Source organism: Rhododendron vialii, chromosome 8a (assembly GCF_030253575.1).
Source record: "Rhododendron vialii isolate Sample 1 chromosome 8a, ASM3025357v1".
Classification (NCBI taxonomy): Eukaryota; Viridiplantae; Streptophyta; class Magnoliopsida; order Ericales; family Ericaceae; genus Rhododendron; species Rhododendron vialii.
The window spans coordinates 3,218,537-3,245,445 of NC_080564.1; the positions used below are offsets into that span (position 1 = coordinate 3,218,537).

Here is a 26,909-nt window from a genome sequence, read left to right on the forward strand (position 1 = left end):
TTTTCTACCTCTGTCGATCATCTTTTCAATGATCGAATACCTTCATTTTGTAGATATAGTTAGAAACATGATCCGTATAAAATTTCATGTCGATTGGATATGTTTTGCTACCTGATCTTGATGAATTTATCAACTTTGAAATGGGTTAAAATGGGTTTGGCTACACTCAATCGTTACTGTCAAACCGGTTGAATGCATCTCAAACTCGCGCTCCGGAAGAATCGTAAATTTCACTTGACACCCCCTCGGGCTTTTCTTAGTGACAAAATTCCCCTTCAAGAATGAGATACGACTACAAATTTATGGGGCTTGTTCGTTTGAGACACTCAAAATCTTTTCGCACGGTCTCCAATAAATTTTTTCTATCTATATTTCACTCATTACACTTTAAAACCTTCCTCGTTACACTTTCTACCTATGTCGATCATCTTTCAATGTTCATTTTATCGACACTCCAACCAACAACTGTTTGACCAAACACGTGATGAAATCTGTCAGATATTACTTATATTGAAGAATTCACCCTTTTGTTTTAAAGCACTCAATTCTCTCTAAAACGGTTCTTTCGAAGAGTGAAAAATAACGGGTTGTTAAATTTTTTTGTTCTTTTTGACAAAAAAAAAAACTGGTTCAATGGATAACACAGTTATTTTGTTTAAAGATGGGGAGTGGATAAGTTTTTTCTATCACTTTTTATTATAAAAATGGTAAACTTTTAAATAGAAGTCACTTCCGTTCCATCACGTGTTTGGACAGATGACAGACAAAATCCTTCCACATTTGGACTTCTCAAACTATTGAAACCATTGAATCGCCTTGTCATTCCAAATGCATAGCTAATAGCTACACTCTATGTCCTTCCTCAACCTCATTCAATACAAGTATTTCTCACACCTATAAATACACCCCGTTGGATCATCTCGTACAAATCTAGGGAATCAATCTTAATGTATCGAGTTTGATGAAACCTTAGGGGACTTCTCTTGAGCATGAGAGGAATCCTCGTGATCCCCTTCTTGATTTGCGTTCTTGTACGCATTCTGATTGTATTTCATACTCAAAGCTACAATGAGACCCATAATTTCATTGAAGGAATTAGCTTCTTTTTTTTTTTTGATCCGCGAAGGAATTAGCTTGTTGATTTGCATTTTCCTTCAATTGCCTAATGGCTTCCTCACTATGCTTTCTGTTCCAGTGCTCTCGTTTCCACTCATGAGCAAGGTAATATATAAAGGAAACAAAAGGAATTGGAAGAAAAAGACAGTGGAACAGAACAGAAATGGAGTTCTTTATTAAACCAATGGAACAGTACAAGGGAACTCTCGTTCCAATTCTTTACAATACAATTAACCGATCCTTGCACCCTAACCACTCTCCACCATACACCACATACAAGAATTAGCTAACTAACTAATTTGCACTAATGCAGCTTCAGCTGAGCTGAAGCAGCTCGAAGAATCCAAATTTGACTTCCATGCATTGCGCTAGGTTGCCACGTGCAATTCAAGCCAAGCCTTCCCCATTCTCAGCTGCAACAGAAATGGGATGCACAACTAAGCGCACAGCAGTACCTGATCCAATTTACTGAGTTCTATCCCCTTGAAATCACCAGGATTTCTCATCTGCTTAGCCCATAAACCAGAGATCTCGACAATCTTGAATTACATTGGACCATAGCCAAAATGGTCGCCACCTTCATTTGAATCTTCCCACCCTCATTTACACTGCAACCCGTCAGAAAAGCCTCCACCACTTCCCTCAAAAGAAAGACCATTTAGGACCCACGTTTGCTTTAACCATGCAAAATGTAGTTCTATGCGTTTCTTGGTGAGTGAGTGTATTGGCTAGTACACCAGCTGCAGCCATTTGTACAAGGTCTCTTTTGTTGTTTTCTAGAAAATTGACTAAAGCCTCGAGTCTTCTTGGCTTGGGAAGGAATTCCATAACTCCTTCTGGCTCTTATTGTGAGAAGAGGAAGAGAAGATTCATTGCAACTTCACAGATCCCAAGAAGGAGTCATCAGGAAGAGTAATGATCAGTGATAACCCATTTGAAGTGAGAACAGACGTCTCAACAATTTCGGCTTCGGATTGGCAGATTTTGAGAAGCATAAGCAAGGCTGGCCTCCTCACAATATGTGAGGTGTTTTCTTCAGACCAAGCTTTGCTTACTTCTCCCAATACAAAAGATCTGGTTTCCAAGTTTGCCAGCTCGCAAGAAGCTTTCTACAAGGCTTTTGTGAATTCCATGATCAAGATGAGCAGCATCCGTGGAGGACAGGAGCTCAGAAAGGACTGCAGGGTGGTCAATTACGGGGCCCTGAACTTACCTGCAGATATTAACACATATCAAGCAAAAATAGTCAACTTTTTCCTATTAAGATCAATTTAGGAGGATTGAAATATTTATAAAGCTGTATGTTCTGTTTGATACCGTAAAGCATGTCCATGCCACTATAGGAACTCAAACATTGTATGTAATATGTAGATACTTTCTAGTATTGGATTCTGTAACTCAGAGCACAAGGGAACTTTATTTAAAATGAGCAAGTCTAACAGGCTACTTCATCCTTAAAACAATTGCAGAATCTGAATTTCCACACACAGAAATTGACTTCCAAAAAAAAAAAATTCTATCAACAACTGCAAAGCTTCTAAAGTGAATTGAACTAGTTGATTGCAATCAGAGAGGCTGTGTCACCACTCGAATTCAAAGTACTAATTTTCTGTGCAAGTTACCTCAAGGGTTAACTATTCAAAACAATTTCTGCCAATTGAATAATGCCGCTTAGACCAGATGCTTTGGTGGATGGCATAAACGAGAAGTCATCAAGAAGTTTCATGCACTTCAACCCCCACTTCACTATCAAGTACTCAATTAGATGGTGCCCGCTGCACAAAACAAAACAAAACAAAACCAATATATGAACATATACATTTCTAGCGAAAGTAGGAGAGTAGCACTGAGAAAAAGTGAAATCCAGACTTATGAAGCACATGAGCAATACCTTCTATTGTGATAGGTTGTCATGAAAACTGATCCTGGAGAATTTTGGAGCAGAAATGCCACAGTGGGAAAGAGATCATCAAAGGCTAACAGATACATGTACAAAAAAAATCTCTTCTTTAGTTTATGGGAGTGAAAGAAGAACCAAGAGTAGCTCAACAAAATTAATCCTACCACTTGTGTCATACAAAACATCAGCACCAAGGATGATTATATGATGTATACTGAAGACATCATCATCCCATACGCTCCATGTCAGTCCCATTACCTACACTCCAAGCCAGAAACATCTAAGGCGCACTTCATTTGACTGGTCATGTAAACTTGTAATCTACCGATGTGAATTCAATATGGCAAGGAATTTTAAAAGATAGTTTACATTACAATTGAGATTGTTTAGATCCGACACTCTTCTCATGTTAGCCAGCACCTGCAAAGGTTTTTCAGATAACTTGATCAAAACCAAAACAAGTACTACCTCTCTTGAGTGAGTTGGGTGACAAGCACCTGTTATTACTCAAAAGTCTCGAATGGGCATTCTTTACAAAACTAGGTAAAAACAGAAAAGGATCAAGAAAAAAAATGCTATCTGACTAAAGCCAAACACTACTTATATCCAAAAGCCTCAAAGGAAAAAAGCAACAATTATGATTGTTTGACTAAAGCTGGCATACTAGTTGAAGATAAATCTCAGAGCCCAAACTCAATTCCCAATTTGCAGGTAACATGTGATATTGGTGTGAAAATAGAAGTTGCCATTTATTTTAGAAAGATTTACTTAAAATCTATCAATCTAGTTCTCCAAACAAAAGTAGTGGAAGAGTGGTTAGAACCTTGGATAATTTTGAGGATCTAACTTTCGAGGATGCACACCAACTAGTCTCCGTGGTTAAATCTTCCCATACTGGGAAAGAAAGCATATCTAGCATGGCTCTTAGAATGAAAAATGCACACCCCTTTAGTACAGATACGGGACATCCAAGTTAGCTTTCAGACCCTTCATTGACAATAAGGTGCATCAAGTACCCAATCTGACTGTTTGGAGTATCTACTGAAAGTTAAAGACTTAAAACGACCAAGGAATAGATGCTGGAATTGTTCTTCTCAGCAATTTGCAAATGGGACTGACAATGTAAAAACAAATCAATTGGTGGATCACTATGCACGAAGAAGACCGCTCTATAGGCATGAAGCCACTTCATTATCTTGACTTTAATCCAGCAGAGGAAGGTGGAGGGAGCAATTCCGATTTGTTCAGCATTCTATCGTACATTAGTTCACTAAAATCGGATTCTACCAGGTTTATAAGCACCACAGGGTCAAAACTAAATTTGATTAGGCAGTAAAGGCCCAAAAAAGAAGTTAACTAAGATCCTCTCAGACGTATTTTTTCTAGTAGGAAAAAAGATATAATTTAATTTAGTAAGATCCAGAAAATCCACTCGTATAAAAAAGCGCTAGCGCACACCTTTAGTAGGAAAAAAGATTTAATTTAATTTAGTAAGATCCAAAAAATCCACTCGTATAAAAAAGCGCTAGCGCACACCTTTTACTAGTCAAGGGTCTTGAATACTCTTGTCCATGCACATGCACACAAATCTATACAAGTTTGCTGCTAGGAGTCTCTCGTCACTCCAGTAAGAGGAGGTGGTAACGGAGATGACGACCCGTGAACCAATAATACTACGGAAAATTCGTGCAAAAGTTGGGAATTCAGTATAGCTGGAGTGACAATGGCAATCTTGGAGTTTTTGCAAAAATGGGGGTCTTTGATTCAACTGAATTTGAGATATAATACCTCTGGTCTGTTTGCATCATCGGTTAGGGTGATCATCGGCTAGGGTGACATCTGAGCCCACCTTCGGGTAATGAAGTCCCGGCTCCAATCTGTAGATTTCAATTATATAACCCAATAAACCGTACACAATCAAAGAATAAAAAGTGGTGCATTGTATTCACAGAAAATAGCCATCTACTCCTACATTACAAATGCATTTAACATACCATGATTATTAGGCTAAACAACATTTAGGAAAAGACAAAATAGTGGCTCAATTTCAGCACAATAGATTTGTGTACAGAATGTTGAAGTGGAAAACAATGACGAGCAAGTAGATAGGAGTACTTTTCTCACCTCAACTACGCTAACCCGGGAAAAGTGTAATCTTTGTTGCCAAACATACTCAGCAAGAACAATACTAAACGGCCACACAAACAACCCCTGTTCTTCCTTCATACTCTGACCCACCATCATCAATCACCCAAAATTCAAATATTGTTGGAGTAAAACCGAGAATTCACATTCAATCCGTTAACCGAGGCAAAAAAAGTCATTTTTTCCAGGCAATTTCTCAACAACGAAATGGAATCGTAAGAGGATATAATATAATCCAGAGGATTATTTAGTGGATATTCATTGACCTCAATGATGGATGGTGATCCAGAAGGACGACGGAACAAAGGGAGATCTGAATGGATACCGACCCAACCCCATGAACTTGTCATCCAAGCTTTGACGTTGGACTTGTATGAATTAGTGAGAGGAAAATCTTGAAAAACAAAATTAAACTACCAAGGACTGTATTATACTACACTATGTCCGTATGGAAAGCGTGTTCCCTGAACGCGAGTTCGGTATTGGTGTAACAAAGCCTTGAAAGTACGATGTGTCCGGGAAATAAGTAACGCGCGCGGGCAAAACGCGACTCAGACTTCTCATCTTCAACATGAGAAGTCTTAAGAAGAAGACTTCTCTCCGTTTTTTGGCAGTTTTGAAACTCATTTTGAGATTAGTTTGATGATCCAATTTGTTCTCATTGTATACTTGGTCGATTAAAATATTAGTGTGAAGTGTAAATTCAATTGAGCACCAAATAGTTATTAATCAGAGAAGATAGATTTCGAAAAAAGGTGAAGAAAAATTAGCTGGGTACACTTGATTACAACCCTTATGAATGCTTCACCTTCTCCTCTGTTTTTGGAAAATTTCGACATTACTTTCGAATTGTTTTTATGATTTGATTTGTCCACTTTGTAGAACTTATCAATTACAATGATTTGGTAAGGTATCAAGTCGATCCGATACCTCGTGGTGTATAATCGAAGAAGATATTCGTCAAAAAAAATCGAAAAAAAGTGAGCCGGCAGCACTTGATTACAACTTTAAAAGATTTTTTTCCCTCCTCCTGGTCGCAGTGAGTTATGACAACGTCGCCAATCCAAGTCGACCTTCACCTTCCGATCACTGAGTCAGCCGGCAGAGGTGTGTTGGCGGCTCAGGCAATCGGAGCTGGTGAAATCATCCACGCGGCCGCACCCATAGTCTCTTAATCTCTCTACAACAACGGGTGTTTATATTTGTGCCTCATAAGTCTCAGAAACAGAACTACATCTGCAGCCAAGAATGTGAGGAACAATCCGAGGTACAGTGGGTGGTTGTTGCATCTAATTCAATTTCTATTGGCGCACATTCTAATAGCTTTTTGGGTTTTGATTTTTGATTTTATATGGCTTACGGCATTAGAAATCGATGCAAGGAGTATGCCTCCTACGTGTTTGACATTTGGCTTCTGGAGGAAGTCCTTTTTCGGCCTATGTTTTTTGTGAAGTCTTTTGATTCAATATTGTTACTTAGAAAAAGACTTGAATAAAATATCAACTTCAGGGCTCTCGTTTGCCAGTTCATTGAAAGATATGTTGGACAGATGTGGAAAGCACAAGATGCCTCTTATAAACTTGAACTCCATTTCTGAATCCATAGCTTTCGCGGTTGATTGTGCATGGTAAGGCTTCTACTAGAACCTTGTATTCGAAATGTGAGGTTAGACCAATCTTTATGTTGTACTCCTATAAATCTACAAGAATCATTGTAGACTTGGCTCTTTATAGCTTCAGATCATTTATTGGTTGCTTGTAATGGTTTCACGAATTGCAATGCTTGAGAAAGACATTTCACTATAGAGAGGAAGAAGATGAATGGGGATCTTAAAGGTGAAGGGCCAGAAATACGAGGATGGAGATGAGGGAGTACATTGTAGTATACATGGTAATATGTGTGGGTGGGACCGAATCTTGCTACTCGTGGAGAAGAGGAGAACATTGGGGCTTTCCTTTTTATTTATAGCCTAAGGGCATCTTTTGGTCTTCATTTGGGAGGGAAAATGCTCATTGACATAAGTTTTTGCCAACTACGTGCGTATGGCACATGAACTGTTAAAATGGATGGAGACCTCTAAACCAAGCGGGGGTTATGTGGTCAAGTTTAAACCTCAGGGGTAAAGAGCGGGTAAAATGGACTTTTCCCAGATTTGTTACGTATTGTGGTCTAGTACTTTTGCACTAGACTAATGTGCTTTCGTAAATGTCACGTTGAAGTTGTATGGTGTCCTGATGAACATTATAAACCCCTGTTGTGTGGAGTTTAGAATTGATGAAACCACTATTTGAGGTCCTCCTTGACTTTGACATTTTTAGAAGTTATATACGAATACCATACCGGTTTTGTTCTTTAACTTGGGCCTAGTTTCTTGGAAGGTGCCTTCTTAACTTATCCCCTTTCCCGCAACGTAAAATGTTACAGTAGTATTTGAAGAAGAATGAACCATGGTTCAGGTCGATTTGTAATAGGGAACAACCTGGCAATGTGATATGGTTAGAATTTATATATCCAAAAGCTCTCTCTTTTGGTATTTGCATATTGACTTTTTAGTCTTGAGAACAATTTATGAGTTAGAAATGTTTTCTTAGAAGTTAATTTCGGTAGAGTACCCTGGCTTTTTTCATTCTTAAAGTAACAGGATAGTAAGAGTTCCTTTTCGGATTTGGAAATCCTATAAGAGATGGTTTTGAATAACACAAGTTAGGGAGACCAATATTTGTAGTGTGTTTGTTTCTATAGACTTAATCATTTTTAGATGTATATATGTCCTTTAAGAGAGTAATTAAGCAATTACAAGGACCAACATTTCTTTATGTTGGTTTCACTTGAGTTAAAGCTTCCCATATTAGAAATCAGGTTTTTGTACTTTTTTTATCGTCATTTATATGTGTTGTTTTCTCGACATGCTGTAGTTTCTTAGCAGTATTTCTGCATCACTTAATTAGTTAGCAGACTAAGTACTTTAGTTTCTAATTGTCCTTTCCTTGGGCAACTAAACTAGCTGTGAAGAGAAGACAATTCCAAACTTGTGTAGTCAGAAATGTATTGGTGTCCAGTGTCGTCTGCTGAGAAAATTGCTTTGCTCTATAGGCAGTTGATTTGTAAGTATTATTGAGCTCATTTCTTCCTAAAGGGCGCCAGATTATATCTGTTGCCGTCTATCCATCTGAGTTTGGACTAAAGTGTATGGAAGAGGAAGCAGTGCATGGTCCAGTACTCCTATTTGATGACGACAAAGAGCAGAATGAAAGTGATGATGAAATCAATGTTAAGAAACTGCATGAATATGAATTAAGTAGGCTAAGGTAAATACCTGATGCTGTTGCTTTTCCCATGCATGAGATATATAGATTAGTATTAGCTTTGCTAGCATACTTGTACATAACATCGTTTTGTTGTTTGTTCATCTGAGAAAATAAACTGCTGTCTTGTGCTCAAATGATTACTAATGCTTCGTATTTTTGCTCAATTAATCTGTGAGATGTGAGATACGAGTACGAAAATTAAAACCTCTTCCTTTCTGATGTTTTGTGGCCTTGTAAGAAAAACATTATGTAAACGGGAAAAAAGTTTAACCAAAATCATGCTTCTGCTGACATTTTTCTGCTCTGAACTGAGGAGAGCTTTGGTGAAACTTTTGTATTACAAATTTGGAGGGTTTTCCATTTTTTGTTTTAACTGGAGGAAGTTTAAACCTTTTAGTCGTTTCTTTGTATTTTGAAGTTATGACTACAGCAGGATTCATGCTTAAGAAAGATTCCTCAATGGATTATGCCTATTTACTAATTGGAGACGTAAAATTTCTAGCTCTTTTTCCTTATCTTTTTTCTGACATACATGCAAGGAAATAATCTTATCTTGTTATCTTATAAAGTGTGCAACGCTCACCATATAATACTTTCATTATGTTCATCTTGTAATGTTTTTCGGGTACTATTATGCAGTCGTGGATTGCGATTCCATAGCTACTGCAGATTATCTTCATAAAAGTTACGATGGAATTGCGTTCGAATGATCATCAAATAAGCTAGACTTGAGATTTATTCCGGACTCCATGGAATTTAAACATCCCCCTTGTGATGCCACAACTGAGGTAATTTTTGCAGCTATTATATGATCTGTTTTGAAAAAAAGAACATTGATATTTTCTGATAAGCAAGTTTAGGGGATTGGACTGAATAAGTTTGTCAGGGAATGCAACCGAAGCTACTAGTGGGTCCCATTTGGGGACAGAATATTGATTTTTTAATGCTCTCAATGTGATTCTTGGAAAAGATGTAGGACTGATCCTGTAGATGGCGGCTACTTGTGCTACAAGCCTACAATCATGTGTAGACGCCAATAGAAATTAGTAATTGATTTTGTTTTTTACATCTTAATTAGTGCTACCCCTACTAATTGACGGATGTTTTCATTTATGCTTCTATCTCTCCTTGTCTCACCACACATGCATCTTAACATTCTCATTTTAGAGCTTTGCGTTCTCTTAGTTGCCGAATACAAAGTTTTTTCATATTTTTCCTATTGTGATAAAATGGCTTAATATCCGGTGGATAGCTATAGTATTTGTGGCTTTCCAAAATCCTTTTTCTTCTCTATGTCATGAATGATGAATTAGTTTGTTCATTTCCTGATTAACTCTCCTCTTTTTATGAACCTTCTATCAAACTGTCTCTATACAATCAGTTACCAAGTCTCACTTCAATCTTTCGTTTGTATATGGCTCCCCAGCCGATGTATATAGAAATCACGTTGTTTACTGTTCCATTAAGATATCCAATCGTCCTGCAAGCAGTTCGAGATTTGTTATTTTGAAGGCAATAATTGGCATCACCGCAACCTGTACGTCTCATGCAGCTCTTTTTCTTTCTAATGATATTTTCTGTTCTTTGGTCTTCACCTAGGCTATTGTGAGCCTGCTCTGCCTCAGATTAACCTCAAAGTTATTATTTACATTGTCATTTCTACATTTGGGCTAGGCCTCAGCAAACTATGAAGGTTTAGATTTCCAGACTTGAGCATTACAGCGAAGTAACATTCATCTCACATGGGAAGATGATGAGCCACAATGCGCAAAGGCATTAAAGAGGAAGTTTAATAGTGACCAGGTTGGTTTTTTTTTTTTTTTTTTTTCCTGTTTGAGTGTTTTTTATCCCAAATTTCTGCACTTTCTCCGCACTCGTATCTGGGCGTGGCTAATTTTTTCCAACAATGGCTGTTTAAAATAAAGACTAGAATGGTAAGAAGCAACAAAAAAATTTGGAGGAGAGACTTTTGAAACTCAAAATAGTCACCTTTGTGTGATCTTAATTTGAAGAGATTTTCATGTATGATCATCTCTCCTCCTATTTTGTTACTCCATTTTTTGCCCGTCGTGCCATTAATTGGATCAACAAATAACATATTCCATGAATATTTGTTGTAGTACTTCAATTAAAAGATCATTATTAGTTCTATAGACAGTCGTTTTTCAAATCATATGAGAAAAGATGAATATGGATAATATGGACAAAGTTTTTGTTTGTATTGAGTGAAAATGAACAAACAAAATGGGATGGAGGGACTGTTACCTTTTCTTTCCCTTTCTGATTCCAATTATGTTTCCCTATATCTGGCCGAAATGGAATTGAAAGAATTTCTGGCTTCTGATGAGAGTGAATCTGACGAAGATGAAAATGACAATGCCACAGAAGACAAACCTCAAAAGAAACATAAGAAACAAGATATGATCCCTCTACTCCAGTCTGGTGAAGATTCTGATGAGGACAATGAAGATGGTCAGGATATGGAGGTCACTTTGTTTCCCTATCCAACTTTTTAGTGACATTACAATTGGTTTTCCTTAACATTTTTCTGCTCTGGTCACCGATAATCAAGGAACAAAATCTAGTTACGTTTCCAAAAAACGGTCAAAATGTTTGTGTTTCCTTGGAGACTGAAACGAAATATAAGTGGCTGAAACAAAATGTTTCTGATATGTTTCAGTGTTTCCACTGACACGTGACGAAACTTACTGAAACATGTTGGAATTGTGTGAAACATACTGAAACATTGAACTGTTTTGACGCCTATTAGAATTATTCAACAATGGCACGTTGATAACATCCCCAAGTCATTTTCACATTTCCATTATGTTCAGGCTACATTTCTGAAACATATCAGAATGTTTTCGAAACATTTCCTTTTCCTAGCTAACTGAAATAACATACAGAACCAAAATTTTGGTCCTTGTCAATGACTATTCTGATTTCTGATCCTTGGAAGAACTGATAAATAATTACCTATCATGGCTACCTGTTCTAGGAGTTCCTTACCGCATATTTATTGCTTATGAACTGAGTTTTGGTTTTGCAGGAGTGCGACTTATGCTCAGCAGTTAGCACAGAAGCAACGCAAGGGTGACCAAGAAGTACTGGGGTCAAAACAAGCTCAGTTGCCTTATGATGACCTAAAGACGGAAAAAAATGAGTTTGTACAGTCTGATGATATGTCCTCAAAGAAAAAAGAGAAGTATGAACTATCTTCGCTTGTTAGGTCAATTAAGATGAAGTTGAAACAAGTTCAAATACCCACCGATAGTAAGATCTCAGGAAAAACTGGAAAATCGGGATCCAAGGCCAGATGGTTAAAGAAGGATGTTTTCGATTGGTTGGCAAGGTAGGCTGGAGTTCTGCTAAATTAAACTCTGGAAGGCATGCTTGCTTTGGGTTTGTAATGGAAGCAAAGCAAAAGAAATGGAACTGGTGCTTCAAGTAACCAAGGGGCTGCACAAGAAGAGAGAGATTATTACTGTTTTCTTGTAATATGTATTTTAGTTTTATCAGTGATCTAGAATGGATTTGCTGAATGTTAGGATCTTCGTTGGAAACCAGAATTTCTAGCCTGAAAGCTAAGATCTAGAGAAGTTGAAGCTTTCTTATAAGATTTTGTCTGTCGAGCACATCTTTAAGCAATGTAGCTGAGAAAATTTTGAACGCAAGTTAGATGATTTCATACTTTTTTTGGGTTCGGCTTAAGAGAAGAAACACTAGTACAAAACATGCAATTGCTTGCATGTGATCGAAAAGGTATTTTTTTTTGGTTTGGCAATTGCATCTTCTAATTAGTTGTTCAAGTTGTAATCATTATTCATTAGCATTTCATTTTCCTTTGCTTGGTCATATAGACAAACCACGGGAAAAGAAAATACGAATGGAAAATGCTTGGAACACAAATGTCCAGACATAGATCCAGACACATGTTCAAGAGCCGTTTGATGTGTATCAGACGATTTTAAATATATCAATGTGGATATTTATGTCAATTGCAAAACGCACTGAACCATCTTTTCACAATCGAAAATGATACGATACCCAGTCATGAAGTTTTCTGCATTGGTATTAAAGATTAACATCTTTAGGGACAATTTCAGAATGCACATTTATACAGGCTGCAACTCATAATAAAGCAGAGAAAATTGAGAAAATAGCTTGGAAAACCTTCCTCCAATAAAGAGATTCAGGTTCGAATGTCCTTAACACACCTATCAAACAAGGAAGTTAAAAATCCATAACAAAGTGAATTGGCTGGTAAACCAGCTGCAGCCATTTGTACATGGTCTCTTTTCTTGTTTTCTAGAAAATTGACTAAAGCTTCAAGTCTTCTTGGCTTGAGAAGGCATTCCACAACTCCTTCTGGCTCTTATTGTGAGAAGAGGAAGAGAAGATTCATTGCAACTTCACGGATTCAAGATGGAGTCATCAAGAAGAGTAATGATCAGTGATAACCCATTTGAAGTGAGAACAGACGTCTCAACAAATTCTTCTCAAAACACTAGGCTGGCCTCCTCAAAATATATGAGGTGCTGGGCTTTCGATGCAAAACTAACAAGTTGGTGATAATGGGCAGTACTTCAAGTTGGGGCGCCCGGTTTCATCAATTAAGAACATAGTTCCATTTCCGTTTGAAGCAAGTGTTTCAAGGACTCCAGAGCATTTTGCGAATATGACTTGCGTAGATGGAACGAAAAGGATTAACTTCAGATGAAGAGGAACCCAACCGGCTGCACAGACGCGATTCTTGTTTACTTGGCAGCCTGGTAGCTTAACCAATGCAGATAAAGCCAACTCTTTAGATTCACTATTTCTAGATGCCATTTCAAGCAAAGGGGGCATCTCTCCTGATTCACCAAGTAGCTTTATGTTTGTTCATTAAGTTCCATGCGAACAGGTGCTCTCACCATTTACATTCTTCACTTCTTTGACCCTGGAGAGTTCAAGACTGACAATAACGTCAAACAAGTTCCACAAAAATAAAAATAAAAATTCAACCATCGGCACAACTTTTCATTTATGATGATTGATTTTTGGAAGTATTGTATCGCATGACCATGAGAAAATTGAAAAACTAGTCAAATTCGTTTTAGACTTGGTTCACGATCATGGTTAAGATGGTTCCTGTTGGTATGAAGTCCATCGTGGCATCGGTTTTTCAAAGGCAAGTCCTATTTGAACCAAAGAGGAGTTCATGTCCGTTACAGCATACTCTTTGTTCTTCGAAAAACTTCCTCCATTTTTCTACGGCACCGAGCATTTTTAGGCACCTAATTGGCGCAGAACATTAAAACAAGCCTTGCACAGGAAAAAACTTTTCAACCATGAAAAATAGTCACATGCATGCTTATATTGAGCAAGGAATAAGATGAGATATCCAAAGAAGTACACTAGAATATCAACCAAGGTACTTCTCATCTCATGTTCCTGTCTCACTTTTTATTTGGGTAAGTGATGGCAAGGGGCATTCTCGGGATGAAAACAACCACCCGGCCATACCTGCGTACAAATAAGATTTTCAGCAAATCCATTGGATGGGATTGATACCCATGGTTTTGTTCTTCACCTGTGAGAGGATTCAGAGGAAAGGGACAAAAACTTTCCAAGTGCATATCACAATTGTATGAGATCTGAAGCAGCATTACTTCCACTGCTAATACTCATAGGTGGCCAAGCCAAATCCAAAGCCAATTATGAGTCGAGGTAAATATCATCTACAGCATCAGAACTTGAACTTCCAAATAGACAACTAGACCCTGTGCTCTTTTACGGAACATGATATTTGGGAGTCTCGTTGTTGCCGGTCGCAAAATTTTCTTCGCCCATTCCTTTCTGCGTTTTGTTGGAAGAAAAATGTTAAAATAACTTTTATTTGCGCAAGCAACAGGAAAAATACATGTACAAACATTGTATATATGTTTTCACATGTGTTTAAATCATGGATGCAGCAGGGAAAGTAAGGAATACCCGTGGATCCCAAGTTGACAAGAATTAGATTATTTGTTTGTACGATTGGAAGAAGGGTATAAGACAAAATTGCCGCAGGCACAACCACAGGTTGAGCCTATCCTTGCCATTGTCGATAGATGTTTAAAACAACCTACAACATAAATCTAGTTCTCCAAACAAAAGTAGTGGAACAGTGGTTGAAACTTTGGATGATTTTGAAGATCTAACTTTTGAGGATGCACCCCAACTAGTCTCCGTGGTTAAATCTTCCCATACTAGGAAAGAAAGCATATCTAGCATGGTTATCAGGATGAAAAATGCTGACAGCCCTTTAGTACAGATATGGGACATCCAAGTTGGCCTTCAGACCCTTCGTTGACAATAAGGCGCATCAAGTACCCAATCTGACCATTTGCAGTATCTACTAAAAGTTAAAGACTCAAAACGACCAAGGAATAGCTGCGGGGATTGTTCTTCTCAGCAATTTGCAAATGGGATTGACAATGTAAAAACAAATAAATTGGTAGATCACTGAGCACGAAGAAGATTGCTCTATAGGCATGAAGCCACTTCATTATCTCGACATTTAATCCAGCAGAGGAAGGTGGAGGGAGCAATTCCGATTTGTCCCGCACAATATTTTAGGGCACATCCTGAAATTCTACAAAGGGCTAAGAGAAGCATACAAACTTACTACATACTGACAAAAATGAAGAACAAGTGCACATCATGCCATGTAGAGCGAATATGAGAAAAATCTCCAGTTTAAGTGCCATATTTGGCCTAAATCTTCTAGACCAACTTCTTTTGCGTCTCAATATGTGAAAAAGGAGTTAATAGTCCTTCAATCTGAGCATTCTATCGTAAATTAGATCACTAAAATCTGATTTTACCACGTTTATATGTAGCACCACCTGGTCAAAACTAAATTTGATCGGGCAATAAAGCAAAATAAGTTAACCAAGATCCTCTCAAACGTACTTTTCAAAGAAAGATTTTATATAATTTAGTAAGATCCAGAAAATTCTCTTGCATAAAAAAGCGCTAACGCGCACCTTTTACTAGTCAAGGGTCTTGAAAAGTGTCGTCCATCCACATGCAGACAAATCCATACAAGTTTGTTGCTAGGAGTCTCTCGTTAATCTAGTTGAATCAATGCATGCACACAAATCCATACAAGTTTGCTGTAGGAGTCTATCGTCAATCTAGTCGAATCAATAATACGAGTCATGAGTATGAGGAGGTGGTAACGGAGATGACGACCCGTGAACCAATAATACTACGGAAAATTCGTGCAAAAGTTGGGAGTTCCGTATAGCTGGAGTGACAATGGCAATCTCAGAGTTTTTCAAAAATGGGGGTCTTTGATTCAACTGAATATGAGATATAATACCTCCGGTCTGTTTGCGTCATCGGTTAGGGTGACATCTGAGCTCAATTTCGCGGCAACTAACCTCGGTAATGAAGTCCCGGCTCCAAGCTGTAGATTTCAATTATACAACCCAATAAACCATACACAATCAAATAGTAAAAAGTAGTACTACATTGGATTCACCGAAAATAGCCACCAAAATTACAAATGCATTTAACATACCATGATTATTAGGCTAAACAACATTAGGAAAAGACAAAATAGTGGGCTCAATTTCAGCACAATAGATTTGGGTACAGAATGTTGAAGTGGAAAACAATGACGAGCAAGTAGATAGGAGTACTTTTCTCACCTCAACTACGCTAACCCTAACCCGGGAAAAGGGTAATCTTTGTTGCCAAACATACTCAGCAAGAACAATACTACACGGCCACACAAACAACCCCGTAGTCTTCCTTGAAACTCTGAGCCACCTTCATCAATCACCTAAAATTCAAATATTGTTAAAACCCAGAATTCACTTTCAATCCGTTAACAGAGGCCAAAAAAGTCATTTTTTCCAGGCAATTTCTCAGCAACGAAATGGAATCATAAGAGGATATAATCCTTTGTTAATCAAAGGGAGATCTGAATGGATACCGACCCAACGGCATGAACCTGTCATCCAAGCTTCGACGTTCGACTTGTATTATCAGAAAGTAAATCGAGGAGGAGGAGGAGGGCGAGGAAAATCTTGAAAAACAAAATTAAACTACGAAGTAGTATAATACGTTCTATGGAAAACGTGTTACGTAAGCACGAGTTTGGCATTGGTGTAAGATCGAGTCTTGACAATACGATGTGTCAGAGAAATAAATAACGCATGCGTACAAAACGCGACTCAGACTTCTCATCTTCAACCTGCGAAGTCTGAAGAAGAAGGCTTCTCTCCCTTTTTGACAATTTTGAAACTTAATTTGGGATTAATTTGATGATCCAATTTGTCCTCGTTGTATACCTTGTCGATTAAAATATTTTTACGAAGTATGAATTCAATTGAACACCAAATGGTTATTAATCGGAGAAGATTGATTCCGAAAAAAGATGAAGAAAAGTTAACTGTACGTGTATACTTGATTACAACCCTTATGAAGCAGTATGAAGCTCTAGAAGAAGGCTTCACCTTCTCCTTTGTTTTTTTAAAATTTCAACCTTACTTTCGAATTATTTTTGTGATCCGATTTGTCCATGTTGCAGAACTTATCAATTAAAATGATCTTGTAACATATCAAGTCAATCAGATTCTTCTTGGTATTTAATCGGAGAAGATATACATCGAAAAAAAATGAGCCGGGAGCACTTGATTACAACTTTTAAAAGACTTTTTTTTCTCCTTCTGGTCGTTGTCTGTTATGACGACGTCGCCGATACAAGTCGACCTTCACCGTCGATCCGAGTTCCGATCACCGGCAGTGAGCTCATCCACGCGGCCACATCCATCGTCTCTCTCTCTCTCTCTCTACAACAACAGGTGTTTGCAACCAAGAATGTGAGGAACAATCTAAGGTAAGGTACAATGGGTGATTATTGCATCTAATTCAATTTCTATAAGCGCACATTCTGATAGCTTTTCGTCTTTTTTGCTTGCTTATTTACCCGATTAAATGTTCAGGTAATTGGTTTGGACCTAAGTCTCATAATCCATGAGCGTGAGAGGGGGTGCAGGATTACGAAAGCGTTAATATTCAGAAAAACTGTATGGTGGAGCGTCTGAAAGTGTCTTCTCTACGTAAATAAATTGATGTACTTCATGCATAATTTTTTTGAACGTTGAAGCAATCTATCATAAAAGTTCATGCCCTCAACACAAATATAAAAATGAGAAATATACAATTTGTCTACCAATCAGATTTTTTTTTAAAAAAAATAGAATGAATAAAAGAAGTATAAAATCATCCTAATACAACTATTGCAACCCCGATTGGCCCGTGCTGCTCTTGCTGCTGCTGCTAACTACCTGCACTGCCCTTGCTGTCCATATGCTGATAGGCACTCATTTTGGTTGTAATTTGTAATGTCTGATCTATTTGACTCATTTTGATTCTTTGTATTTTCTGTTTTTTAGGTTGGCTCGTTTTCAACTTTCTTCCCAATGGGTGGAGGTGGCGGCATATGATTGTCCCCCTCTTAGGTGTCAACCTCGTTGGGATGTAAATGTGCGCTCAGTTGTGATGCCCTTTCGTCCCCCTTCCTTTTAATCTTCGTACCATTGTTTCATTAATTGATAAAATCTTCTTTCCTTGGCAACAACAACCAAAAAAGAACACCCTTTGTCCTCTGATAAAATAAAATAAAATAAAATTCAACTTTCGTCCTTCTATGATTTGGTTGGAGAAACAAATGTTTGATTGTCCGCAAAAGACTATTTTGCTTGTGCACAGTGGCTGTAACATTTATGCATTACAAGTTGTTGCGGGCCTTGCGGCCACCCGCTCGTGGACGCAAACTTTGACAGCATGCTTACTACTGATGCTTTTTGTTTTGAGGCGGCTGCATGCATCTGGACGGTATTGTGCCCGTGGACTTTGACATTTAAGTTAAAAACGTGCTTACTACTAACGATATTCATTTGTCGCGGGCCTTGCGAGTTGCGGCTACAGCTAATTAGCAATTGGATTGTTAAGTTGGGCCTTTTGGGATTCTTGGACTTGATTGGGCCCGAGGTAGACCAACCTCCATTTTTAAGTCCAGAAACATTTGGAAAAGGCCCAAATTAACTTTTATGAAACCTCATGACTACTCCACGTATTGCTGCTTAACCTTTTATCGACATTCGGTTTTATTATTTTGTAAAAAAAATAAAAGAGAAGCTCTGATAATCTGTGTAGAACACTTAAGGTGTGTCTCACACATAGATAGGTACATTTTTTAAATTAAAAAATCGATGCCATTATCTTTTTCCTTAACTTATGAAAATTGTCATGTCCACGTGTGTCTCTCAACCATGTCCTTGAGTCATACGTATGCCTAGGGCGTGTGATGTCTACCGGGACAATATTTGCCTATTTAATTAGTCCGCACGCTAGATTTTAGTGAATAATTATTTTAGTAATTTGATCGAGCTGCTTATTTCCTTTAGACAGCTGATCAACAAATTTAAAATTTTTGAAGTTTCAAAAATACAATGCTACATACTAAAAATCTACTTAAAAAAAGTCTCTTAAAGTTCTACTCAGGGCTTGTTTCACTACCTTTTTGGGCTTTTCTTCTTTTTTGTCCTTATTCAAAAATTTTGTGCATTTTTTAGTTTTGAGTCAAACTTTTGTGGAATATTGATTAGACGTCAAGAAGAATCGAAAAAGTAAAAACTTATGATTTTTACCGAAATATTTGAGAAATATCCAAGATAAAGCGCAATTTTTTAGGGTTTTTGAACTTTATCTTGGATATTGCTCAAAATTTTTGGGTAGAAGTCATATTTTTTACTTTTCTGATTCCTTTCGCTGAGATAAACCAATAATCTATAAAAGTCTGACCCAAAACTAATAAATGCGATTTTTTTTGAATAAGGACAAAAACAAAAAATCCCAAAAATCCCACAAAAAAGCTAAGTGAGACAAAGAAGCAGGAAAACCACTTGGTATTCCAGTCATGGTATTATTTTTTCTATCAACAAAAATGATATTAATGGAAGCTGATAAAAACTAGTAGCTTAATAGTTAAATTTACGATAAGCAGACAAAGTCTTTTCAGTCACATTTTTATTCTTCGAAAAGCAAAAGGCCAAGGGTTTAAGATATCTCAAAGGGGCCCCAAGTCCAACTTACTCTATAACAAACCCAATCAAATCATTCTGAACTTGAATAATAAGCTAAAGGTTACTAAAATAAAGACATTGTTTGGTAAATCCCAACAAACTCAAACAACTCCTTTTCAATTCAACAGATTTTTTTTGATAACGGCACGTTCCAGGCAAGCTAACACGCAGCTCGAGTAATAACAGGATTTCACTTATTCAACTGAATCTTACGAGCCTAGCTTCGTAGACCCGGCAAGTCGCTTATAGAATGCCTTGTGATTTGGTTTCTGATGTAGCAAGTTGGGGGATCCGAGATGAGGGATTACTCCGTAAGGTCTTTTCGGTCTGGAGCTAGCCAGTAATGGACCTACTTACCTTGCTTGTGGACTAGGTGCAGAGCTAACTTCCGAAGAGCAGATTCATCCTTTTAAGCCCCAAAGTTAATTAACAACGGGATAATTTCACTAGCCTAAGTTTCTCTTCTCTTTTTTTTTTTTTTCTGGCAGTGAGATTCAATTCAAGAAAGAGTTTGATGTTAAATAGAAACTTTTCTAACTTAATGGAATAGTAATGCCACAAAGTGTCCAATTTCACTTGCAAAATGACTGCTATGGAGCTAGCATAGGCACCATATCCCCAAACTCTCCCTCTAGCAAAAGATCAAGGTAGAGATACTCATTTACAGGGCGTTTCGAAAGGAGGAAAGAGAAGAAATAGTACAGGGGATTTTGCACGCGTAATAAAATGGCGAGCCATATAGCGACTTTGAATTGAAGCGAAGAGCATACCCATATTTCTTCTTAAACGCTGCCATACAAGAGTTGAACTTGTAACACGCATTATTCAATCTTCAGAAAGTGATAATGGTGATTGGACACGGATGGTCATGTACTGGGATGCTTCAACTCTACTCCATAATTGACATGCATGCTCACCAAATCCACTGAACCACCATTTCAAATCCACCACTCTCTCTCACATTGCAATCAGTCTATAAATTCTATCCTTATTAACGCGTACTAAACCGTAAAAGCAGAGAGAAAAAACTGCTAGAGCTTTTAGCATTCTGCAATGGATGTCACTGTTACACTGCTAAGCTCACTGATAATCTTTTCTATTACTTCCACAGGAAGTGGGCTGAGTTTAAACTACTACGACCAGAAATGTCCCAACGCTGAGTCAATAGTCGCAAATGCAGTCAAGGATGCGATGATGAAAGACCAAACAGTCCCCGCAGCACTACTCAGGTTGCATTTCCATGATTGCTTCATAAGGGTACGTGCTGGAAGGAGTTAAAAGGGTTAAAATAAGTTTCATAATTAGATCTTTGCTTATATAAACTGAAGTTCCATTTGTTGTTTCTCAAGGGCTGTGATGCTTCTGTGTTGCTAAATTCAGTGGGGAAGAACAGTGCAGAAAAAGACGGGCCGCCTAATGTTTCTTTGCATGCATTTTATGTCATTGACAATGCCAAGCAAGAAGTAGAATCAAAGTGCCCTGGTGTAGTCTCATGTGCTGATATCTTGGCTTTAAGTGCAAGAGATGCAGTTGTGCTTGTAAGTTATTTGGTACCCTAGAATAGAGTCGTTAATCGACCCTTCTAAATGCATGATAAACCCGGGACATTCGACACCCGGGTATTAGTATGTCATATCTGTCTAGTACTTCAGTTTGAATTCACCAAGGAGAAATATTTAATAATTAGAGTGTACCCTAGAACTATGCATAAAGTTATCCCAGTGCGCATAAAATGGTCTTAGAACACTTACTAAACAATGTTAACCACCTAAGATAATAGAAATATATAAAGAAGATTGAATACTTTTCCGTGTTCCCGTGTCCTTAATATGCAAATAAGATGAATCCAACACAATACCGACTTACAACCAACTCTCTCTCTCTCTCTCTCTCTCTCTCTCTCTCTCTCTCTCTCTCACACACACACACACACACAAAACGGATTCGTTTTAACACTATAGATCACCTTAGAGGAGAAATCACTTCCATCTTGTTACATCTTGGAATGTTTCTATTTCAGTCTGGGGGTCCCACTTGGGATGTGCCCAAAGGAAGAAAAGATGGAAGAACATCAAAGGCCAGTGAAACCGTACAATTGCCAGCTCCCACCTTCAACATATCTCAGCTTCAACAAAGCTTCTCCCAAAGGGGTCTATCCATGGAAGATCTAGTAGCCCTATCAGGTAAACAAACACCAAGTACCCTAAAAGAACTTCATTTTACAACAATGTAGTGCAAAGGGAGATTTTCAATTCCACCACCGACGCGGGGAGTTGAATAATTTCCCTACAAGGTAATAATTAAGCACTCCTGCATGTGAACTATTCTGTAGTTGGTTTCTGTGTACCAATGTTACATCGATCTGCCATTTTGGGCAAAGTACCCGCGTCGACATGACATGACATGTCACGGGCGCGGGATACGAATCGAACACACATGTTGAAGTTTCAGTTTTTCTTTCTAGAAATATGAAGAAGTATAAGAAGAAAGTATTACTTCTGGGTCCATAAATATTGGTATAAATTATTACTAGGTAATCTTCTTTCACTTGTTTATGTAGGACAAAAATATTTCACATATGCCTGCATTCGTATCCATACTATGTTAAGGTTTCTGATGTCAGGCCCCTAAATATACCCACACCTGATATTCACCCAATACCGGCTAACAAAGTTGTGTACCTATAACTTTTGTTAGAATCCAACAGTTTTGTTTTTTGCCTCTGCAGGTGGCCACACTCTAGGGTTCTCTCATTGTTCATCATTCGAAAACAGAATCCACAACTTCAACTCCACAACTGACATCGACCCTTCAATGCATCCATCCTTTGCATCAAGCTTAGAGAGTATTTGCCCCATTCACAAAAAGGTCAAGAATGCTGGCACCACCATGGATCCTTCTTCGACAACTTTCGATAACACGTACTACAAGCTAATCCTACAAAAGAAGAGTCTGTTTTCTTCAGACCAAGCTTTGCTTACTTCTCCAAATACAAAAGATCTGATTTCCAAGTTTGCCAGCTCACAAGAAGCTTTCTTCAAGGCTTTTGTGAATTCCATGATCAAGATGAGCAGCATAACAGGAGGACAGGAGGTCAGAAAGGACTGCAGGGTGGTCAATTAAGGGGCTCCTGAACTTATCTATCAGATAATATTTGATACATAGCAAGCATAAATAGTTTTGCTATTAAGATCAATTTAGCAGGATTGAAATAATTATAAATCTGTATGTTCTGTTTGATACCGTAAAGAATGTCCACACCACTGTAGGAACTCGAACATTCTATGTAATGTATAGATACTTTCTAGTACTGGATTCTATAACTCAGAGCACAAGGGAACTATATTTCCAATAAGTAAGTCTAACAGAATAATTCATCCTTAAAACAATTGCAGAATCTGAATTTCCAAGTGCAGAAATTGGCTTCCAAGATGCATGAAGCCTCAGTAAAGGAAAGTAGCATCGATCAACAACTGAAAAGCTCCTAAAGTGAAGTGAACAAATTGATCACAATCAGAGAGGCTGTGTCACCACTCGAATTCTAAGTACTAAACTACTAATTTTCTGCATAAGTTACCTCAACAGTTAAGTATTCAAAACAATTTCTGCCAATTGAATATTGCCACTTAGACCAGATGCTTTGGTGGATGGCATAAACGAGAAGCCATCAAGAAGTTTAATGCACTTCAACCCCCACTTCGCCATCAAGAACTCAATTAGATGGTGCCCGCTGCACAAAACAAAACAATATATGAATCATATACATTTCTAGTGAAGTAGGAGAGTAGTAGCACTGAGAAAAAGAGAAATCCAGACTTATGAAGCACATGAGAAATACCTTCTATTGTGATAGGTTGTTATGAAAACAGATCCTGGAGAATTTTGGAGCAGAAATGCCACAGTGGCAAAGAGATCATCAAAGGCTAACAGATACATGCACAATAAAAATCTCTTCTTTAGTTTAGGGAGTGAAAGAAGAACCAAAGAGTAGCTCAACAAAATTAATCCTACCACTTGTGTCGTACAAAACATCAGCACCAAGGATAATTTTGGGATGTATACTGAAGATATCAGCATCCCACACGCCCCATGTCAGTCCCATTACCTACAAGCCAAGCCAGAAACATCTGAGGCGCCATTCATTTGACTGGTCGCATAAACTTGTAATCTACTGAAGTGAATTCAATATGGCAAGAAATTTAAAAAGATAGTTTACATTACAATTGAGATTGTTTAGATCTGACACTCTTCTCATGTTAGCCAGCACCTGCAAAGGTTTTTCAGATAACTTGATCAAAACCAAAACAAGTACCACCTCTCTAGAGTGAGTTGAATGACAAGCACCCACTATTTCTCAAAAGCCTCGAATGGGCATTCTTTAGAAAACTAGGTAAAAGCAGAAAAATATCAGGAAAAAAAATGCGATTTGACTAAAGCCAAACACTACTTAATATCCGAAAGCCTTGAAGGAAAAAAGCAACAATTATAATTGTTTGACTAAAGCTGGCATACAAGTAGAAGATAAATCTCAGAGCCCAAACTCAATTCCCAATTTGCAGGTGACATGTGCCATTGCAGTGAAAATAGAAGTTGCAATTTATTTTAAAAATGATTTACATAAAAACTATCAATCTACTTCTCAAAGAAGAAAAAAGTATTGGAACAGTGGTTAAAACGTTGGATAATTTTTAGGATCTAACTTCCGAGGATGCACCACAACTAGTATCTGTGATTAAATCTTCCCATACTGAGAAAGAAAGCAGATCTAGCATGGCTATCAAGATGAAATATGTAGACAGCCCTTTAGTACAGATATGGGACATCCAAGTTGGCCTTCAGAGCCTTTGTTGACGATAAGATGCATCAAGTACCCAATCTGACCATTTGGAGTATCTACTGAAAGTTAAAGACTCAAAACGAACAAGGAATAGCTGCTGGAATCTTCTTCTCAGCTTCGCAAATGGGACTGACAATGAAAAACTAAGCAATTGGTGAATCACTAAGCAGGAAGAAGACCGCTCTATAGGCATGAAGCCACTTCATTATCTTGACATTGAATCCAGTAGAGGACGGTGGAGGGAATCATTCCGATTTGTTCAGCACAGTATTTTAGCGCACGTCCTGAAATTGTAACTGTGTTCAAAAAAGGGCTAAGAGAAGCATACAGACTTACTACACACATACAAATATGAAGAAACCAGTGCACATTATGCCACACAGAGCAAATATAAGAAAAATCTCCAGTTAAGCGCCATATTTGGCCTAAATCTTCTAGACCAACTCCTTTGGGGTCTCACTATGTGAAAAAGGAGTTGATAGTCCTTAAATGTGAGCATTCTATTGTAAATTAGTTCACTAAAAATTGATTTTATCAGGTTTATATATAGTACCACAGGGTCAAAACTCAATTTGATTAGGCAGTTAAGCCAAAACAAGTTAACCAAGATCCTCTCAGACATACTTTTCCTAATAAGAGAAAAGATTTTATTCAATTTAGTAAGATCCTCTAAGATATAATACCTCTGGTTTGTTTACATCATCAGTTAGGGTGACATCCGAGCCCACTTTCGCGGCAACTAACCCCGGTAAAGAAGTCCCGGCTCCAAGCTGTAGATTTCAATTACAAAACCCAATTAACCATACACAATCAAAGAGTAAAAAGTGGACAACGTACTCACAGAAAGTAGCCATGTATATCACAAATGCATTTGAAAAATATAAAATAGTGGCTCAATTTCACCATAATAGGTCTGTGTACATAGTGTTGAAGTGGAAAACAATGACGAGCAAGTAGATAATTTTCTCACCTCAACTACGCTAACCCCGGAAAAGCGCAATCTTTGTTGCCAAACATACTCAGCAAGAACAATACTACACGGCCACACAAACAACCCGTAGTCTTCCTTCATACTCTGAGACACCATCATCAATCACCCAAAATTCAAATATCGTTAAAACCGAGAATTCACATTCAATCCGTTACTGAGAAAACAGAGGCCAAAAAGGCAATTTCTCAGCAACGAAATGGAATCATGAGAGGATATAATCCAGAGGATTATTTAGTGGATATTCACCTCAATGATGGTGATGCAGAAGGAATCAGAACCTTCGGTTGAATTTCCGAAGCAATGGCGAGATGTGGTGGTCATGGGGTGATTACACGATGACGATGAGGACGTAACCACCGGAGATGGATCGCAGGCGTCTGGATTGTTACTCATGGCGGGAGGCAACCGTCGGCGGCGGGAGACCGGCCGCTGAACTGGACTTGGCAGGTGGAGTGGCGTAGAAAAAAGTTCCCCAGGAGGACAAGAAGTGAAATATTTATCGGTGGAATGACAATATTGGTTCGTGCAATTTCATTATAATTTCATTTTGGATCCCATGTTTTGAAGTTGTTTAATTTGAACCTCACTTTTGCTTCTATATCAAAGTAGCTCCTCCATAAATCATAATAACATGAGTGACTCGCTTGTGGCGAGGGTTGTGTAAAATTTTGTCATCATATTTTAAGATTCTTATTATTCCTGAACGTTAACAGCAAGAAGAAAAAATTCGATGACGTTATAAACACAGATGAAAAGTGTAGCCGGCCGAACATAGAAGTTCGCTGAGGAACGGCCGAGCCCACACCATTCCGATCATGAACCTTGTGCACGGCTCCCATCTCTGTTCTTCGTCGACCGTCTCCTTCACTACGGACTCGTCAGAAGACCGGCTCGTTCTCGGCCACCTTCCTTGGCGGGTCCCTTGTGACGTATCCTCCCCATCGGTCGCATGCTAGGTCGGCAAAAGCGTGTTCGGCCACCCGCGGAGCACGGCCACTGCCGACCACGGCTACCCGCTGATTTGCATGCCTTCCTATGTGTAAAAGAGGTTATAACAGAAGATGATCATGAGCGCACATGGGTGTGCCAGCTCAGCCCTAAAAACGGTTACCAGATCTATTTGGTGACATCATGATGACACTGCCTGACCCGCGCAAGGCACGCGCTGGTGCTTGGAGAGCAAGTGAAGGAGCTCTATAAATACCTAGCAGTGGAAACCCTAAAGAGGTACATGCTACCACATACTCACTCCAATAATCTTCTGCCTACTTTCTCCGCACATTTCTTATCCTCACGCCGGAGGGCCTTGCCGAGACAACCCCAGGCCTGGTCTTTAGTCGTGCGCTCACTGTGCAGGCTAGGAGAAGACTCAACCATCAAGCCACCAACGGAGGAGCATATCGAGGATCACAGGCCACACAAAAAGGAGGACGATTGAGGAATGGACGGAGGAGGTGGGTTGCCGAGCTCAATGGAGGAGGATGAGACG

At 38.4% G+C, this 26,909-nt stretch overlaps 4 protein-coding genes across 16 annotated transcripts; 2 read left to right on the forward strand and 2 right to left on the reverse strand.

The window, feature by feature from the left end:
- Positions 1 to 1,271: 1,271 nt before the first annotated feature.
- LOC131299108 (uncharacterized) lies at positions 1,272 to 25,906 on the reverse strand. 7 transcript variants are annotated; one of them, XR_009190619.1, is made up of 9 exons: positions 25,667 to 25,882; positions 25,400 to 25,504; positions 25,113 to 25,199; positions 23,809 to 23,859; positions 23,604 to 23,697; positions 23,431 to 23,515; positions 23,170 to 23,322; positions 22,836 to 22,909; positions 1,272 to 2,329 (listed from the first exon to the last, which is right to left on the reverse strand). XR_009190619.1 is itself a non-coding variant. In XM_058324680.1 (8 exons), the coding sequence occupies exons 1-7, from the start codon at positions 25,811 to 25,813 to the stop codon at positions 23,178 to 23,180; spliced, it is 714 nt and encodes a 237-aa protein (XP_058180663.1). In that variant the 5' UTR covers positions 25,814 to 25,882; the 3' UTR covers positions 22,608 to 22,696; positions 23,170 to 23,177. The 7 variants fall into 7 exon arrangements, 6 of the variants coding, with proteins under 6 accessions (XP_058180663.1, XP_058180662.1, XP_058180660.1 ...); XM_058324680.1 differs by lacking the exons at positions 1,272 to 2,329; positions 22,836 to 22,909 and adding an exon at positions 22,608 to 22,696; XM_058324679.1 differs by lacking the exons at positions 1,272 to 2,329; positions 22,836 to 22,909 and adding an exon at positions 22,913 to 23,065.
- On the reverse strand, positions 2,644 to 17,275 carry LOC131336306 (uncharacterized). The gene is made up of 7 exons (XM_058372092.1): positions 17,193 to 17,275; positions 16,149 to 16,269; positions 15,818 to 15,904; positions 3,386 to 3,436; positions 3,181 to 3,274; positions 3,008 to 3,092; positions 2,644 to 2,891 (listed from the first exon to the last, which is right to left on the reverse strand). Exons 1-7 carry the CDS (start codon positions 17,273 to 17,275, stop codon positions 2,747 to 2,749), a joined length of 666 nt encoding a protein of 221 aa, XP_058228075.1. The 3' UTR covers positions 2,644 to 2,746.
- On the forward strand, positions 5,857 to 12,195 carry LOC131299109 (uncharacterized). Of its 7 annotated transcripts, none has more exons than XR_009190625.1 (4): positions 5,878 to 6,788; positions 8,255 to 10,272; positions 10,855 to 10,955; positions 11,519 to 12,195. XR_009190625.1 is itself a non-coding variant. In XM_058324684.1 (2 exons), exons 1-2 carry the CDS (start codon positions 10,701 to 10,703, stop codon positions 11,564 to 11,566), a joined length of 303 nt encoding a protein of 100 aa, XP_058180667.1. In that variant the 5' UTR covers positions 10,391 to 10,700; the 3' UTR covers positions 11,567 to 12,195. The 7 variants fall into 7 exon arrangements, 1 of the variants encoding a protein (XP_058180667.1); XR_009190622.1 differs by having other exon boundaries at positions 5,880 to 10,006; positions 10,144 to 10,272; XR_009190623.1 differs by having other exon boundaries at positions 5,881 to 9,257; positions 9,896 to 10,272.
- On the forward strand, positions 20,581 to 22,915 carry LOC131299107 (peroxidase 64-like). The gene is made up of 4 exons (XM_058324676.1): positions 20,581 to 20,849; positions 20,942 to 21,130; positions 21,613 to 21,775; positions 22,321 to 22,915. The coding sequence occupies exons 1-4, from the start codon at positions 20,646 to 20,648 to the stop codon at positions 22,713 to 22,715; spliced, it is 951 nt and encodes a 316-aa protein (XP_058180659.1). The 5' UTR covers positions 20,581 to 20,645; the 3' UTR covers positions 22,716 to 22,915.
- Positions 25,907 to 26,909: the final 1,003 nt, after the last annotated feature.

What these genes read in the sequence shown, in the direction of transcription:
- LOC131299109 (XM_058324684.1), top strand. Translation starts at nt 10,701, where the DNA reads ATGAACAAACAAAATGGGATGGAGGGACTGTTACCTTTTCTTTCCCTT. An exon ending in AAGATGGTCAGGATATGGAG is followed by an intron (nt 10,956 to 11,518) that starts GTCACTTTGTTT and finishes TTGGTTTTGCAG; the next exon opens with GAGTGCGACTTATGCTCAGC.
- LOC131336306 (XM_058372092.1), bottom strand. Translation starts at nt 17,275, where the DNA reads ATGGATGTGGCCGCGTGGATGAGCTCACTGCCGGTGATCGGAACTCGG. An exon ending in TTAGGGTTAGCGTAGTTGAG is followed by an intron (nt 15,905 to 16,148) that starts GTGAGAAAAGTA and finishes TGAAATCTACAG; the next exon opens with CTTGGAGCCGGGACTTCATT. An exon ending in ACAACCTATCACAATAGAAG is followed by an intron (nt 2,892 to 3,007) that starts GTATTGCTCATG and finishes TGTTTTGTGCAG; the next exon opens with CGGGCACCATCTAATTGAGT.
- LOC131299107 (XM_058324676.1), top strand. Translation starts at nt 20,646, where the DNA reads ATGGATGTCACTGTTACACTGCTAAGCTCACTGATAATCTTTTCTATT. An exon ending in CAAGAGATGCAGTTGTGCTT is followed by an intron (nt 21,131 to 21,612) that starts GTAAGTTATTTG and finishes TTTCTATTTCAG; the next exon opens with TCTGGGGGTCCCACTTGGGA. An exon ending in AGATCTAGTAGCCCTATCAG is followed by an intron (nt 21,776 to 22,320) that starts GTAAACAAACAC and finishes TTGCCTCTGCAG; the next exon opens with GTGGCCACACTCTAGGGTTC.
- LOC131299108 (XM_058324680.1), bottom strand. Translation starts at nt 25,813, where the DNA reads ATGAGTAACAATCCAGACGCCTGCGATCCATCTCCGGTGGTTACGTCC. An exon ending in CCGGGGTTAGCGTAGTTGAG is followed by an intron (nt 25,200 to 25,399) that starts GTGAGAAAATTA and finishes TGAAATCTACAG; the next exon opens with CTTGGAGCCGGGACTTCTTT. An exon ending in TGTTTTGTACGACACAAGTG is followed by an intron (nt 23,516 to 23,603) that starts GTAGGATTAATT and finishes TGTATCTGTTAG; the next exon opens with CCTTTGATGATCTCTTTGCC.